This window comes from Nuphar pumila, chromosome 10 (assembly GCF_984573655.1).
Source record: "Nuphar pumila chromosome 10, dmNupPumi1.hap1.1, whole genome shotgun sequence".
Classification (NCBI taxonomy): Eukaryota; Viridiplantae; Streptophyta; class Magnoliopsida; order Nymphaeales; family Nymphaeaceae; genus Nuphar; species Nuphar pumila.
The window spans coordinates 109,101,634-109,116,865 of NC_143258.1; the positions used below are offsets into that span (position 1 = coordinate 109,101,634).

The 15,232-nt window shown below is 33.8% G+C and overlaps 1 protein-coding gene across 1 annotated transcript; it reads right to left on the reverse strand.

The window, feature by feature from the left end:
* Positions 1–12,354: 12,354 nt before the first annotated feature.
* LOC149827852 (protein MALE DISCOVERER 1-like) lies at positions 12,355–15,007 on the reverse strand. The gene is made up of 7 exons (XM_090018583.1): positions 14,854–15,007; positions 14,429–14,619; positions 14,156–14,229; positions 14,012–14,064; positions 13,786–13,934; positions 13,120–13,332; positions 12,355–12,597 (listed from the first exon to the last, which is right to left on the reverse strand). Exons 1-7 carry the CDS (start codon positions 15,005–15,007, stop codon positions 12,355–12,357), a joined length of 1,077 nt encoding a protein of 358 aa, XP_089874709.1.
* Between the last annotated feature and the right edge of the window lie 225 nt (positions 15,008–15,232).

Below are 15,232 nucleotides of genomic sequence, written 5' to 3' on the forward strand. Positions count from 1 at the left end.
TTGGCACAGGATATATTGACTGATCCTATCCGTCCAAATGCTTCAGTTGGATGGCCAGGGTTTAGGGTTGATATAGGATGGAAACCAGCATGGGATCCTTTTCCTTGTGATTGCTTTAAGCGTGCTGCTGCACCTTATAAACCATCATATGTTGTTGTTGTTTGCCCCCACAACCAAAGGTGGTGGGTCATCAGGTGTTGGAGGCACCTAATCCACTCTCATTTTTTCTGTCTAATGGCAACTTGTTAGGAAAAACCACGAGCAAGAGACAATCAAAAGGAAACAAAGAACAAGAACGATCAAGAAGAACACAGATTTACGTGAAAAAACCTCTCATCGCTCCACAACTCATCACAACTCACCAGAGGTCAGGCTGATGCAGATGAATGACCGTCAAAACATCACCATGCTGGACTCACATCATATACCTACGTTTTGTTTTTTTGTTTCTGGAGCCCTTAATGCCATGGATGAACATCATCTAGAGTTTGCAAGAAGTACCGATGAACAAACGCAGTTCAGGTGTGGTGTTTTGGATGCCCTTCACGACATGAAGGGCACTAGGCTGACCTTATATGCATTCAATGTATGCTGCCCTCTTGGTCATGGGTGAAGAACCCTCTAGTAAAAAATGTAATATTTTTTATTTTTGTTAGTCTTTTTGCACATCCTTCAGATGTGATGATCTACATATTAAGTTTTGTAAAATCTGACCTTTGGATATGTCAGATTTATGAGGCTGAAAAATCAACGGCTTGCAATGTACCAAATTTTCAAACCTCAAAAAATGTCATTTTACATAAAAAAAAAAACTATGATCCATGGGTGAATTCCCACTATTTTGAAGATGTTGAACACACCCATGAGGCCAGATTTGGTCAAAACAACCTCCCCATAAGAGTACCAACTGAGGGATATTTACTCACGGGGTAGCAAATGCTGCCGTCTCTCAAGTACGGATCCAGACTTTTACATTCAATCCTAGTTGTCCAATCAACATCTAAGATTGGTCCGCATTTAAACCTGGATGTGGACTAATCTAAGCCGTTCAAATTATTCAGTTGGATGGCTAGGATAGACATCCTATGTCTAAGGACAGGATCTTTTTTGTCCCCACACAAGTGTTGCCTACTTTTTACAAATTTCTCAAACTTTCAAAGGGCAATAAAATACCAAAAAAAGGCATTTTCAGAATATCACCTGTTTCTAAAACATTGTGTTTTTTTATTTGTTACTAACAGTAATAAAAAATTTTACGTTTTTTATATTATTTATGTTTTATTTGTATTCACAGTCGTTCTTTTTTTTTTTACAGAGAAAGCTGGGGTTATGCACCCTTGGGATTCGAACTTGCAACGTTCCGACAAGTTTACATGCACTAACTGCTGCTGCCAGACGAGCTGAGCCCCCATTGGTTTTGCAAAAACTGGTAGTTTGTGAGTTTTTCTAGGAAAATGCATCTTTTCAAAACATCTCAAGATTTACCCGAAGATGAGATTTGTGAATGTGATTTCCATCTTATATTTGGATAAGAACCTAAAACACCTCCACTTCTACGTCATAGGGACACACTATCTGAGGTCCCATGTCTCGAGGATACAACCAAACATGTAACATGTGGACACACCACTTGACATGCTATGATACATACGTAACACAATTTATTTTTGTAATAATTCTTTATATTCTATTATTGGTAATATATCTTAAAATTATTAAGAATATGTTTTTATATGTTAACTATTTAAGAAACTGCATGTGTTTATTCTTACTTTTCATTCAAATAATGCAACTTTGGCGGGTTACAATGACACCATTCCACACATTGGGATTAAAACACTTAATTAAAGAAATTAATGCAATTCAATACTTAATTAATTTCAGAGTTACATGTCTTATCAAAATTCAACTGAACAAAAAAAAATGGATTTTCAAAACAAACAATGATGATCTATCTAACATCGTTGAGCGAGCAACTCATCATCACTCTAGCTTATGCATTATTTAAAAAATATTAAAGTAGGGGCATTAATCTACATTCCTAGTAGGTTACAACAAAACACATATACCGAGATATAATCAAACTGCAAGAGATAAGCTTCTGCATATTTTCAAATAATTAACTAAATCATGCAACACAATATATGAGGATAAATATAAGTGCATTATCACAATCATTCATGCTTGCAATTAATATCAATTTCAGAACAAATATGTTACAATGCATAAATCCAAAGTAAACCAATAAATTTATGCACATAATCTAAGCTAGTGATTCCATATTTAGTGTTTTGTTTCTCTTTTCTAACCCTGAAGGATACACACTCAAGGTTCCTAACTCTGATTCAACCAATCCAATGAGATGTCGATTATGCCATGTAGTTTATTAGTCTCATTGATTAGAAAAATATGTGAACTTCTTTTAGAGTTTTCATTGGAGTGGTTAATAATCGATAAAGTCTCTCAATGATCCATACGGAATTGATTCCTACTCTACAGATATTCGGGACATAACACCTAGGTCGTACGGTAGTCCACAACTCCCTATGATCGATGACTAGGGACCAACACCAACGCCTAGTTCTTTCCAAAGCGATAACGATCGACCGGTCGAGTGTACCACCACCCTCTCCAAGGTGTTCCCGAGTTTGAATGAGTTATAGGTGTTATTTAATATTAAGCTCGTGAATTAATTTTAAGTTCTCTCAACATATGATCTCACTAGCTCAATCTTCACTGAGAGAGATACTATAACACAAGGTTGTTTTAACTCATTCAAACTGCTAGCAGTTCGAACTCCATCTCTAGGTAATTTTGACCACGGTATCCTTGAGACAATTATGTGATTATGCATGATTGTTCAATCTTTTCTTTTCTTGGTGCTTCATAAGCACCCATGGGTCTCATCGAATACAGGTTCACTCATAAGTCATGTTTATGCCCATACCATACATTCATTAGTATCATACATGCACTATATCATATATCCACATGCATACATAAAGGTTTCATGCATAATTCAATTATGTTTATGCTTTATTTAAAATTAACATGTGCATTCATGTGTTTCTTACTAAGCATGCTTCATAATGCATATCATAATGTATCACACACATATTTTTATCATTCATAATTTAGCATGAATAACATTCAGTTAGCATGCATATCAGACTATTAATCAAGATTTAATCATCATATAACATGTTGCATAATGTAGAAAATGACTAGGTTAACACATGATAATTGTATAATTTGGGTCATTGTTAGCTGGATTTTGGAAATGCCACAAAAAATGACAAAACTAATTTTAGTTCTGAAAATCTAACTAGGATTGCCCTAACATGTCAGGAATACAACCCAAGAAATGGAACAAAAAAATCAATTGTAACTAAATTATGAAAATTTTGAGACTGAACCTTGTTCAGGAAAAATATAAGAGAGATCTTGTTCATTGAAGAAATTTACTCCAATTTGAGAACTTTCTGGGATTTACTGAAACTCTTTTAACGAAATCTTTTTTAAAGAGTTTTTTATGTGTTATCTTTTCTCAGATTTTTCACAATTTCATTTGATCAATTTTGATTAGGTTTTTAGAGCTTTTAAAATCTCTGGTCGAAACAGTCCTACTGACAGAGCAAAAAGTTTGTGCTTTGTTGCAATGGATATTTCGGCCTCAAAATTGACTCAAATGGAATAAACTTGGACACTAAATTTAAGATCTGAATATGTAGAACACTGTAGTATTTTTATTTGTATTTATTGGATTTATATTCTCAAAGATATTGATTTGTTTTTTAAACTGGTCAGGACAAAAACGAGAAGAGGATATCAGAGATTCCAAACTCATAAGACATTCATTAAGCAAGACTAAGAATGTTATTAAAATCTTAATCAAATGTGATTACAAATGTTCTAAACATATGTACAACACTATACAACACATATTTAAGAATATTTGTGCCAAGTTACATGAACATATTAGCATACATCATCCAAAAATCATATTACATTCATGGAGTTTCTCAAGTAAAGTTTCATATTTTCAATAATCACATAGACTCTAAACAATCATCAAATCATGCTTTATGTATGCACTAACATATTGATTAACCCTATTAACATGAATTAAACTAACTAAAAAAGATCATATTGATCTATTTAAATCATAAAACACAAAACCCCTAAAACGATTTTGCTAAATCCTTCTTCAAAACAATTTTGCATAAATGGGCATGGGTTTAGGCACATATAGAAATTTCAGAATTTTTTGAACTTGCATGGAAACAATCTAATCTAATAAACACTTTTAGACATGCTCGAATCAAATAAGTCCTAACAAAAAATTAAATCTAAGCCTTCCCAAACCGTTTTTCGTTTTAGAAGCCAAAATTAGTCTAGCTTTGAAAAATCTTTTTCCCAATGATCCCGTGGTGATAAGGATCTACCAAAATATATTTTCCAAACTAAAAATTAGTTTTAAAAAGGTGTTTTCAAGTCTGATCCCTATTGGTTTAGATCTGGAAATTAATCATACGCATATCTCATGTTTGGATCAATCTATGTCTACGTGATTGGTGTACCAACCTCGTTCGGGTTTTTGAATCGGAAAAATCCTTTGTCTCTCATCTTGGATTCGCAAAAGTGTCTTCAAGCTTGTTTAAAACTCCAATGGTTGTCAGACCAGCCTCTACCAAAAAGAAAAAGAAAGATAAGAAGAAGAAGAAGAAGAAAAAGAAAAGACAACAAGGAAATAAGGAAGATTTTTTAGGAGGGTTTTAAAAAGATGGGTGTAGGGATTTGGAAACAAGGGAAAGAGAGAGCAAGGGGGGGCCAGAAGTCCCGTCTTGTTTCTCATAATTCTATATTTCAAAAAAAAAAAAGCCTTGACTCCCCTGCAAGTTTCCTATTTATAAATTTTTTTAAGCTAACTCTATTGTTTTTTTCTTTTTTTTTAGTTTTTCTTACTAAAATCCTTAACTTAGTCTCATAACATATGCATATGATGTACACTATTATGTACATCATATTGCCAAGTAAGCACAAGGGGCTCACATGCATGGGATGAAATCCTTGTAACGACTCAAAATTATATCAAAATTTTTAAGATTTTTTTTAAATACCAACAACACTACGAAATAAATTATTTTTGAAATCCGATGCAACTTTAGGTGGGTTACAATAACTCAACTCCACATACACTAAATCTAAGCATTAACTTTCAAATTTAATATAATTTCATGCCTAAATAATTCAGAGTTTACATGTCAATAATAAAGAGAAAGCAATCCAAAAATGATGATGGATTCTCCGAGAAAGAAGAACGTGACCATCTGTCTGACGCCATCAAACAATCCTCCATAACTGCAACTTAAATGCCATTTATAAAATGTTAAAGTAGGAAAATCAAACCACAACCCCAATAGGTTGCACTAACTAGATAGACACAAATATTTCTCAAAGCAAAAAATATGCATTGGCACAATTGTAGATATCAATTAAAACATGCACCACAACATATAATTAGTTATCGTTGTTACACCCACTCATGCTTGCAGTCAAATCTAGAGATAATGCATTGATAAAGCAAGAAAATAACATAAAATTGCAGTTAATTATTGATTATTTTGTAAGTGATTTCAACTCATTATTATTGTTACTCTTTTCTGGCTTGTAAGGGTACACACCCATGCCATTCCTAACTCCAACTCAATCAATTCAATGAGGGGTATATTATGTTATGTATTTTATTATCTTCATTGAATTGAAGAGTCTGAACATTCTTGGCATATCACTAGAACAGTCTGTAACTGAAAGAATCTCCTAGTGATGCAACACAAAATTGATTTCTACTCTACAGAGATTCTGGACATATCACCTACGTCACACGATAGTTCAGCCCCCTACAACCGATGACTTGGAGACCATAAAGACATCATGCTCTCTAAAACAAAAACACGGTAATTCAGTGGTGTGTACCACTCACCCTCTCTAAAGTAGTTCTCTAGATTTGGATGGGTTATGGGTGTTACTAGTTATTAGGTTTATTCATTTTAATTACAATTGCACTCAACACACTGACCAATTTTGTCCAAACCTCATTCACGGAGGTCTTGTATCATAAGGTCATTTTAACCCATCCAAATTACTTGTTGTTCAACTCCCTCAAGGAGTAACATCTCAAGCATCGTCCCTCACAAGGCATAAGAGTTTATGGTATATCTTATCTAGTTTCTTGCTTAGTGCTTTGCAAGTACCCTTGGGTTCTTCCGACCCGGCTCCCACATGAGCCAAGACCATGCTCATTACACTCATTCACATGCAACATGTCATATGCACACCTACAATTGTATTTGTATTCCTTTTATTCATTTATGGTTTGGTATATGCATCTATTTATTCATGGATTTTCCAATGCTTATGTTTTATGATATAATTGCACAATTGGATATAAATTCATAGCATACATAAAACAACATGAACAACAACTAATTAACATAAATATTGGTTCATTGGCATGCTTATTGCAATTTATCACAAACAAGACATATAATTAACAATTAAACAAACCATACATGACAAGCTGTAATTTGGGTCACTGTCAATCATATTTTAGAAAATCCATCGAGACTCGCAGAGATTGATTTAACTCTCAAAATTTAACTGGGGTTGCTCCAACATGTCAAGAACACAACCCCAAAAATAGATCACTAAAATAAATTCTAATAAAATTATAAAAATTTCGAGAGTGAACCTTATTCAGGAAATTTTATAGACCAGTTTCTGTAATCTGCAGAAAATCCTCCAACTTTATGAATTTTATGGTACCTACTGTTAACTCTTTTTGCAAAATCATTTTTATTGGGTCTTCTCTAAATGTGGACTCTTATCTAGATTGTTAATATAATTAAATAAGTTGTTTTGAATTGGTTTTCCTAACTATCAAAATAATTAGTCAGAACAACCTTGTAAAGCTCTATTACAGAGGGCATAACCCCCTCAAAATGGACTCAATCAGGACAAATTAAGAGGCTAAAGTGAATCCCCAGATGTATAGAATATCCCACTATTTTTATTTGCTTTTTCTGATTCGTATTCTAGGAGATATGAATTTTTTTCTAAAACGTGTCAAGTTAAAAAGGGACAGCAGGACAAAAACTTATGCTCAGGTCATTTTGGCCTTAAATCTTACTCAAATAAAATAAACAAGGGCTCTAAAATCAAGCTCCAGATATGTACAATATGATAGTATCCTTATTTATATTTATTGGACTTGTATTCACTAAGTTATCAAATTTTTTTTAAACATATAAGATCCAAAAATGTGAACAACATAACAGAGATTTAAATACACAAATTCTTCATTAATCAATGTTAAGCATGATACAAAACTAATCTAACATGATTATTAACTAAACTAACATGATCACAGTACAATACAATAATTAATCATAGATTTTCTATGCTAAACTACCTTAATTTGAGCATTACTCATACATGATTCATAGAAACAACACGTAGGATTCAATTTAGGCATGGTCTCTTAACAAAATCTTAGTCAAACAAATCATATAATTAAATAAGCACCATTACATACTAACAAGATTTGTAACATGACATGGATCAAAATACACATTCAAACACAGAATTCATTAAAACCCCTTTTCTAAAAACTGACTTTTCACAAAAATACTTTGGTGATCTATTTTCTCTAAAAGCATTTTTTAAAACTTATGAAAACCCAAATTTTCAATCACTTGAAGGTCTGATCTACCTTGGATCAGACCTGAGAATTGGTCTTATGCATATTCCATGCATTTGGATCAATTTACGCCTATGTGATAGTGAACCGACCTCTCCTTGCGATTTCTACGCTCTTTGGCTTCAAAATCAGGTAAAGTTAGCCTTCTTTTCTTCACATATCTTCTTTGTTGTGAAAATACTAATTGGTCCATACCTCCATAAGGTTGAAGAAGATGGAGATGGAGATGAGAGGGCTGGCCGATTTTCCTTGGTTCTCTCTCTCACAATCTCTCGCTTTCTCACATAAAGGGCTGAGCAAGGGTTTCTAAAACCTTTGCTTGGCTCTTGAATTAAGTAGGGTGGGTCGTCTCCCTTTCTTTCCTAATTATTTTCAAAATCCAAGGCAAATAATACTTGCCTTTTTTACTTTGATTTTGTTTTCTTTTTTTCTTTCTCTTTCTTTCCTTTTTCTTTTATTTCATATTTCCTTTTTAGCTTGGGCAAGGGGTAGGGATGCCTCATGTGGTCCCTTCACAGCCCCTAGCTTGGTTGGCTATTGAGTCATTTGACTCATGGCTCAAGCCTAGTCAAGGCTTACCAAATTTTTTGGGTAAGTTTTGACTTTGCCAAAATTTTCAAAATCTCTTTTAATTTTTTTTTCTTATATTGACTTGGACTTTGCTTTTTATAAAGCAAGTTCAGCATGGGTGTGGGCCCACCTAGCGATGCCCCACCCCTAACTTTCTAATTAAATAATTTAATTAATTAATTAATTCCAAAAACTGTAAATCATCTCTATGGGGTTTTAAAATTTCAAATTAAGTCCAAATGCAAATCAAACCCAAATGTGAAATTCAAATTTGTTTGGAATTTAAATCCATAGCAAATTCATTTATATTTCATTAAAATTTTATTTTTGCTTGAATTTAACCCCGAGTTAAATTCAAACTTTGCTTCTGATGCTATTTTACAATTTTGATTTATTTAAGATTTTAGTTTTAAATAATCTACACAGTTAAACCTAAATTCGAACTTCATATTTGGATAAAATAACTCTCATTTGGGACATAAAAAACATCATTATTTTATTTAAATAATCATCAAAAAATTATGGGTGTTACACTCCTTGCGGTTGTTTTCTTACCTAATAAAAACAATCTCACCTAAGTCTTAAGTCTTGCTTATATGGCAAGAAATTGACTTCTGGATTTTTTTTCTTCTCTATTTTTTTTTTACTTTTAAAATACCCTTTATTTTCAAACATTTAAGAAATGGGCTCTTGCTTGAGGTGCCACATAGGATGGGTCCCATAAGGGGATGCCCCACCTATGGACCTCAACCAATATATAAAATTTTGTTTAGTCCAGATTTCCATTCCATGAATTTTTAATTCACTAATTAGCACTTATTTTATAGTATGCATTTTAAATACATAAAACTAACTTCTAATTTATTGGAACGACATTACATGCATATCAAACTAAATCTAAACTCATTTGGCATAGATTATACATCTAAATTCAAATTCAAATTCAAATTCAAATTCAAATTCAAATTTCATCTAAATTCTAATTTACAAGAAATTAACCCTGAATTAAATTCGAAGTCATTTTAACTTTTAGTTAAAATTCCAACTCACTTGAGCTTTATTTCTGAGTTAATAAACATGAATAATTTTAATTGCAATGCACATTTGAGTATCTAGAAATCCACAATTGACATGAAATTTTATTTTTATTTATTGAAATAACTACAAAAAAAATCAGGTATTACAGTGTTGATTTTTGGGTGGTTGTTTCATTTCTTGGGCTCACATTTTATTTTTGGGTTTATATTTCATTGTTTTTTTTTGTTTTTGTTGCAAGGTCGATTGCATGAGACTCCTTTGAACGTCAAGGTAAAATCCCCCTCCTCTCTTCATTTTTTTTTTTTGGTTGCAAGGGTTCACGTTTTTTACCTCACATTTATGTTTTGTGGGTTGAGGTTTCTTTAATTTTCTCTTTTCAGATCCTTTGTACAAGGATTACCACAACGATCAAAAATTCACTCACTACCTGCACAGCGACTGGAGTTGTGAGTCTCCTCTCCGTATTATCTTTCCTTTTTTGAGAGATTTTATATGTGGTATTCTCCTCTTTTCCATTATCTTTTAGCTGCATGTGACTGATGCCTTGTATATAGATTAAGAAGATAAAGATATGATTTATTAGTTGCTTTATGCATGAATTATACTTCATTAGCTTTCATTAAAATATACTACAATATGTTTGTTAATTACTATTTTTTAGTACTTTAGAATTATGCCATTGTTTTCACATTGTTAATCTTGATTGATTTCACAAGTCTTATTATAGTTGATTTTGTAAATTATAGCATGAATAGTAGATGTTAGCTGATTACTGATGCAGACTAGCTCACTCATGAAATATTATGAATCCATGTAATTAACTCATATATTCGGATAAGTAGATAATCCTTAAAGCATTAAGTGTTAACATTTGTTAAATTTTTTCTATTGTGTCATAAGCACTTCTGTCATTTTATTCAAATTTCTATTTACAAGTTAAATGACACTTGGCTGATGTACTGGGTCGACCCATCCAAGTCCAAAGACAAGAAGAAATAAGTTGAGTCCCCAGTCACTAAGTTTTCGGACTATGCTCAATCTCCTTCACATTAATTTACTAAATACGTAACCTAAATTCATAAAGAAAAGCTATAAGCATGCAAATAATCACAAACTGTAGTTTTAAGGGCACATTTATAAAAGCACAAACAAGCAGTTTTACTATTATCAGAGGCTAGGATTTTTTTTTCAATGAACAAATTGTAAACTCACTGCTTTGTCTGAAAACTGCAACATTTTCAAGATGTCACTTTCTTTTCATTGTACAAAGTGTAAACTCACTGGCGCTGGTGAAAAGTTTTCACTGGCGCAAACATGGCGCCAGTGAAAATGTTTCCACAATGAAACACATTTTTCACTGGCGCTGTCTTTGCACCAGTAAAAACAGTTCACTGGTGCTGTATTACTAAAGCCTTATACAAGTAACATATATAAATCAACATTAGCTTGGCAGTACTAGCGGAATATATGTACAAATTCGAGTAAATTGGATTGGAAGAGTTGATGTATCTCATTACTAATGCCATTACAAACCCCAACTTTTGGGTTTAAAAATATTCTCCCATACCCGAGCTTAATTTTCATATTAGGGTTTCTGTAGTTTTCAACCAAATGCCAAAAATTGGATCTGGGTCAGACGGGTACCTGACCTTAGATCCGACCTATCTACAGCCCTAGCAATTATACTGATCTGGATTCAACAAAAACGAGCTGGACTACAGGGTATTTTGATGGGGAACTAATAAAAACACCATTTTAGTTTCTTTTTTTGCTTTTTGTTATACTAGGAAAAACCATCGATTCCTACCTGTTGGAAGTACAATCAGTTGGCCCTGCTTTGTTTGCAGCTAGGGCTGGTAAACTAACCGAGCAGCTCGTGACTCAGCTCATAATGAATTAGTTCATGATTGGTTCATATAGCTGGTGAGCCGAGCCACAAGCAGCTTTTGTGTAGCTTAAACGAGTCGAGCAACACAATGTGTTCAGCTGGGGAGAGCTCGTATCGATAAAAATATTTTTTTATGTATACCATGTATTTTAAGTGTAGTATATACATAAAAGAATGTATATATATATATATATATATAAGGATGCATGTAAAATATAAACATAAAATACAGACTATTAAGTATAATATGTAATATATATACTTTAAGTGTAATATATAAAATATATATATCCCATATACAAATAATATGAAAAGTTTTTACACGAGCCGGCTCGCTTAAACACCAGCACAAGCTGAGCCAAGCCATGAGCTCCTTTAATTGGTAAAGGAGACGAGATCGAACATGTCCTGTTCAGTTCGTTTGGCCCGTTTACCAGCCCTAAACTCATCAATGTAAAATCCCAAAGCCCTTGCCCACCAAGGAGTACACAGTCTTGCAGCAAGGGATGCACACAAAAGGTTTTGAGCTCATGACGTCCCTTCAAATTGGTGATACTATATATATAAACAGTCCTCTAGTTGGATAAGCGAAGCCTTCATGGGCAAGAAGCTAGACATAATTTTCAAAAGCAAGATGTTAGTCATTTTCATTTGAAAAGAGAAAGTAACTTTTTTTTACCCTAAGAAGTAATTAAATGTTTGGAAAATCTGTCACTGCTTTGTACTGTGTTTGGCTAATTAGTTGAATGCTACTAATTTTTATATAGAGCTTTGGATGTTAGATTAACAAGAGAGAGAGAGAGAGAGAGAGCTTTGATGTTAGATTAACAAGCAAAAGAGAGAGCCAGAGAGGGAGAGGAGGTGAAGGGTTATTTTTAATGAAATTTAAGAAATTCCAATGCTTCGTCTCTAGTGATGCCACTAATAGTGGCTCAAGTCAGCTCAATATAGACAAAGACTGGGGTACCTTTCTCAGCTCAGCTAAGTCAATCTCACCATCAAATACCGAACCAATATTCATCTTCACCAAAAGAATGGTCATAACCAAGTTCAAGCCAACTAGACCCGAGTCACAGCCAAGTTCAAATCAAACTAAACTCTATAACAAATCAAGAAGACCTCTCAATGTAACAGGGCTAGTAAGTGGTGCAGCAGCCTCCGTGGTGATCTTCAAGTCCTTCAAAACCATGTCCACTACGCCAGTCATAGATGGCCTACTCTCACTGCTTAGACAGCGACGTGCAATCTCTCCGGCTGCGATAAGCTCCGGCATCGGAGCTTCACACAGCGATGGATCAATGAGCTCCATCATCTTCTCTTGACTCATTGAAACGTCCCTTATCTGAAAATTTGTACTCCAAAATAGTGAGACAGCTAGGAGACCACATAGCAAAAGCAATTTTTCTTGTTCTCTAAAGGATATGTATTTTGTATAATCGACTGTACATACTACCTAGTACAAAACACTATATTTTTTATAATTTGCTTTTAGTTTTTTTGCTTTGTACATCTAACCCTGTAGATATGGTCTGCATGGTTTGTTTAGCAGAAAACGGGTTTTGGATCATAAAACTGAGTTTTTTCAAGAGCTTCTAGCAGACCATGTTGAACACATCTCCAGGGTCTGATTGAGTCAATGAAGCTTGCACCTATAATTTTCTCATCTATGTCACATGGATTCGGCTTCAGACACGGGATACAACCATTTTTAGGAATTTTTCAGTATTTGTATGTATATAAGGGGATATGGAACGGAAGTCGAAATGGAGAAACTGTGTGACATAGTTTCTCATTAAATGGTACGTGCAGTTGACTCTACCAAATACATATCTTCTGGTGAATGTCAGAGAGCTAGGATGAGTACCCTTTGATCTAGAATGCCAGCTTCATCAATGGATGTAATCATCTTTCCTGAAATGATTTCGATAATTAGAATGCCAAATGCGCACACATCTTGTGCGGGGCTGTATTTTCCTTTCTCCATGTCCTCTGTTTGAGTGAATGAATCTCTCTGTCCTTTCTCAGTTGCTGCTGGTTCTGAGCTTCTTGCAGTTGATGCTTTTCCTATACCTCCAATCTGCATGTTGTGGAGTTTGTAGCAGCTTAGTGATAAACGAATAAAACGACGATTAAATGGTCTTTAATTTCATATGAAAAATTGAGACTTTCTTGCTTCATGTTTTTATCAGCTAAAATAAACGTTTAAAAATGAAAACTTGTAAAAATATGTGTAGAAGAGGAATAAAAAGATTTTATAAAAATATAAATGCTGTTTTATCCAAAGATATTGCTTATAAAAACAAAAAAATCACAATATTTTGAAAATATCACAATTTTTTATGGTTGATAAGATATCACAATGGTTTTGCAATGTTTTAAAAAATGTCATGTATTTGTCACGCTTGTAGTGAGGTATCATTTCACTATTATCTCTAATGTGATGTCAATATTTAACTACTTAAGTTTGGAGATTATTTGATCATGGAAATCTAACCGTAGGACTCAATCATGGGGTATCCATAATCATTACCTTAGCAGCATAATCCTCGGATAGGAAAATGTTATGCGAACAAAGATCACCCTGAATTACAGGAGGATCACAAGAATGAAGATAAGCAAGTCCGTAGGCGATTCCTCCGATAATTTTCGTTCTCTGTTTCCATGTCAGATGTTCATTTCCTGAAACATAACAATGAGAAAATTTCAGACACTGCAGGAAGTCAGATAGCAGGAAGGTGAAAATGTCAATAACAGACCGTGTAAGTGCTCATAGAGTGTCCCATTTGATGCATACTGAAACACAAGAATCCTGAAACAAGAAACATTGTTATTTTTTCGATCTGTTTATCGATGATCAATTAACATAGCTTCCTTTTGCTTATCTGGTTCTTCATACTTACTGGCATCCTGCTTCCTCTGAGTGACCAACAAGATTCACCAAGTTCTGGTGGCGAATGTGTGATAGAAGCTCAATCTGTATTGATGAATAAAAAATTATACTTCGTCAATTTGCAAAACAATAATCATATAAGAAGCACCATCTAAGACATCTCAGCCAAAGTCACATTCTTATCTTTAATACTCCTAACTTCAATTGCATAGATTTACCAAATTGTCATGCACTATCATTAAGTAACCACTTTGAAATAAGGAGTGGCAGCAGTTAATTTCACCTGAAATCCTGATCTAGCTTCTACGTATAAACTGTGGATACTTTCTGAATTAGGCTTTTTGATGGCAACTTCTGTACCATCAGGTAAAGTCCCCTTGAATACAGTATTTGTCGATCCATTGCCAATCTTATTACTGAATTCTTCACTGAAGTTATGGATCTCCTTCAAAGTAAACTTCCTTGGACGCGAATCTGTAACCAACCCAAGAATATTTAATAACGCACAGTTCATCATTGATTCTCAAAGTGTAAGCCAGATGCACTATATAATGCACTCATGCATTATTCATGATTTTTCAAATCTAGATATCAGAAAATTATTACAATCATCCAAATCATTTTAAAACCAGCTTTAGAAAATCCCCACAGCAGAGAATGCTGATTGTATATAAATCAGTGGGCATTATCCATAATGTGGGAGATTACCTTTTGTGCCGAATTGTATCGTGTTCTTTAGTAAGCCTCTGTTATTCTTGCTAAGAAAACCAGTGGCCACAATATGAAGTAGGAAGAAGAGCAGGAGCAGCAATGCAAGAAAAGAAGCAACACCTAGTGCACAAGTTATCCAAGTGCTCAACATCTTGGTCCTTTAGGCCACAGATTGAAGACGAGAGGGCTTTTATATATATATATATATACTTTAGTTTGGGTAGGTTTTCTTTCTACACCCTTTTCATGGGAAAAGCAAAAGAGCAAGCTACATTCCAACCTGGATCCAAAACATTGAAATTTAAACATGCAAAAAGAAGGAACATGTGAATCAGTAATGTCTGTCCCAAAAAAATGCTGGTGACTAACGCAAGAA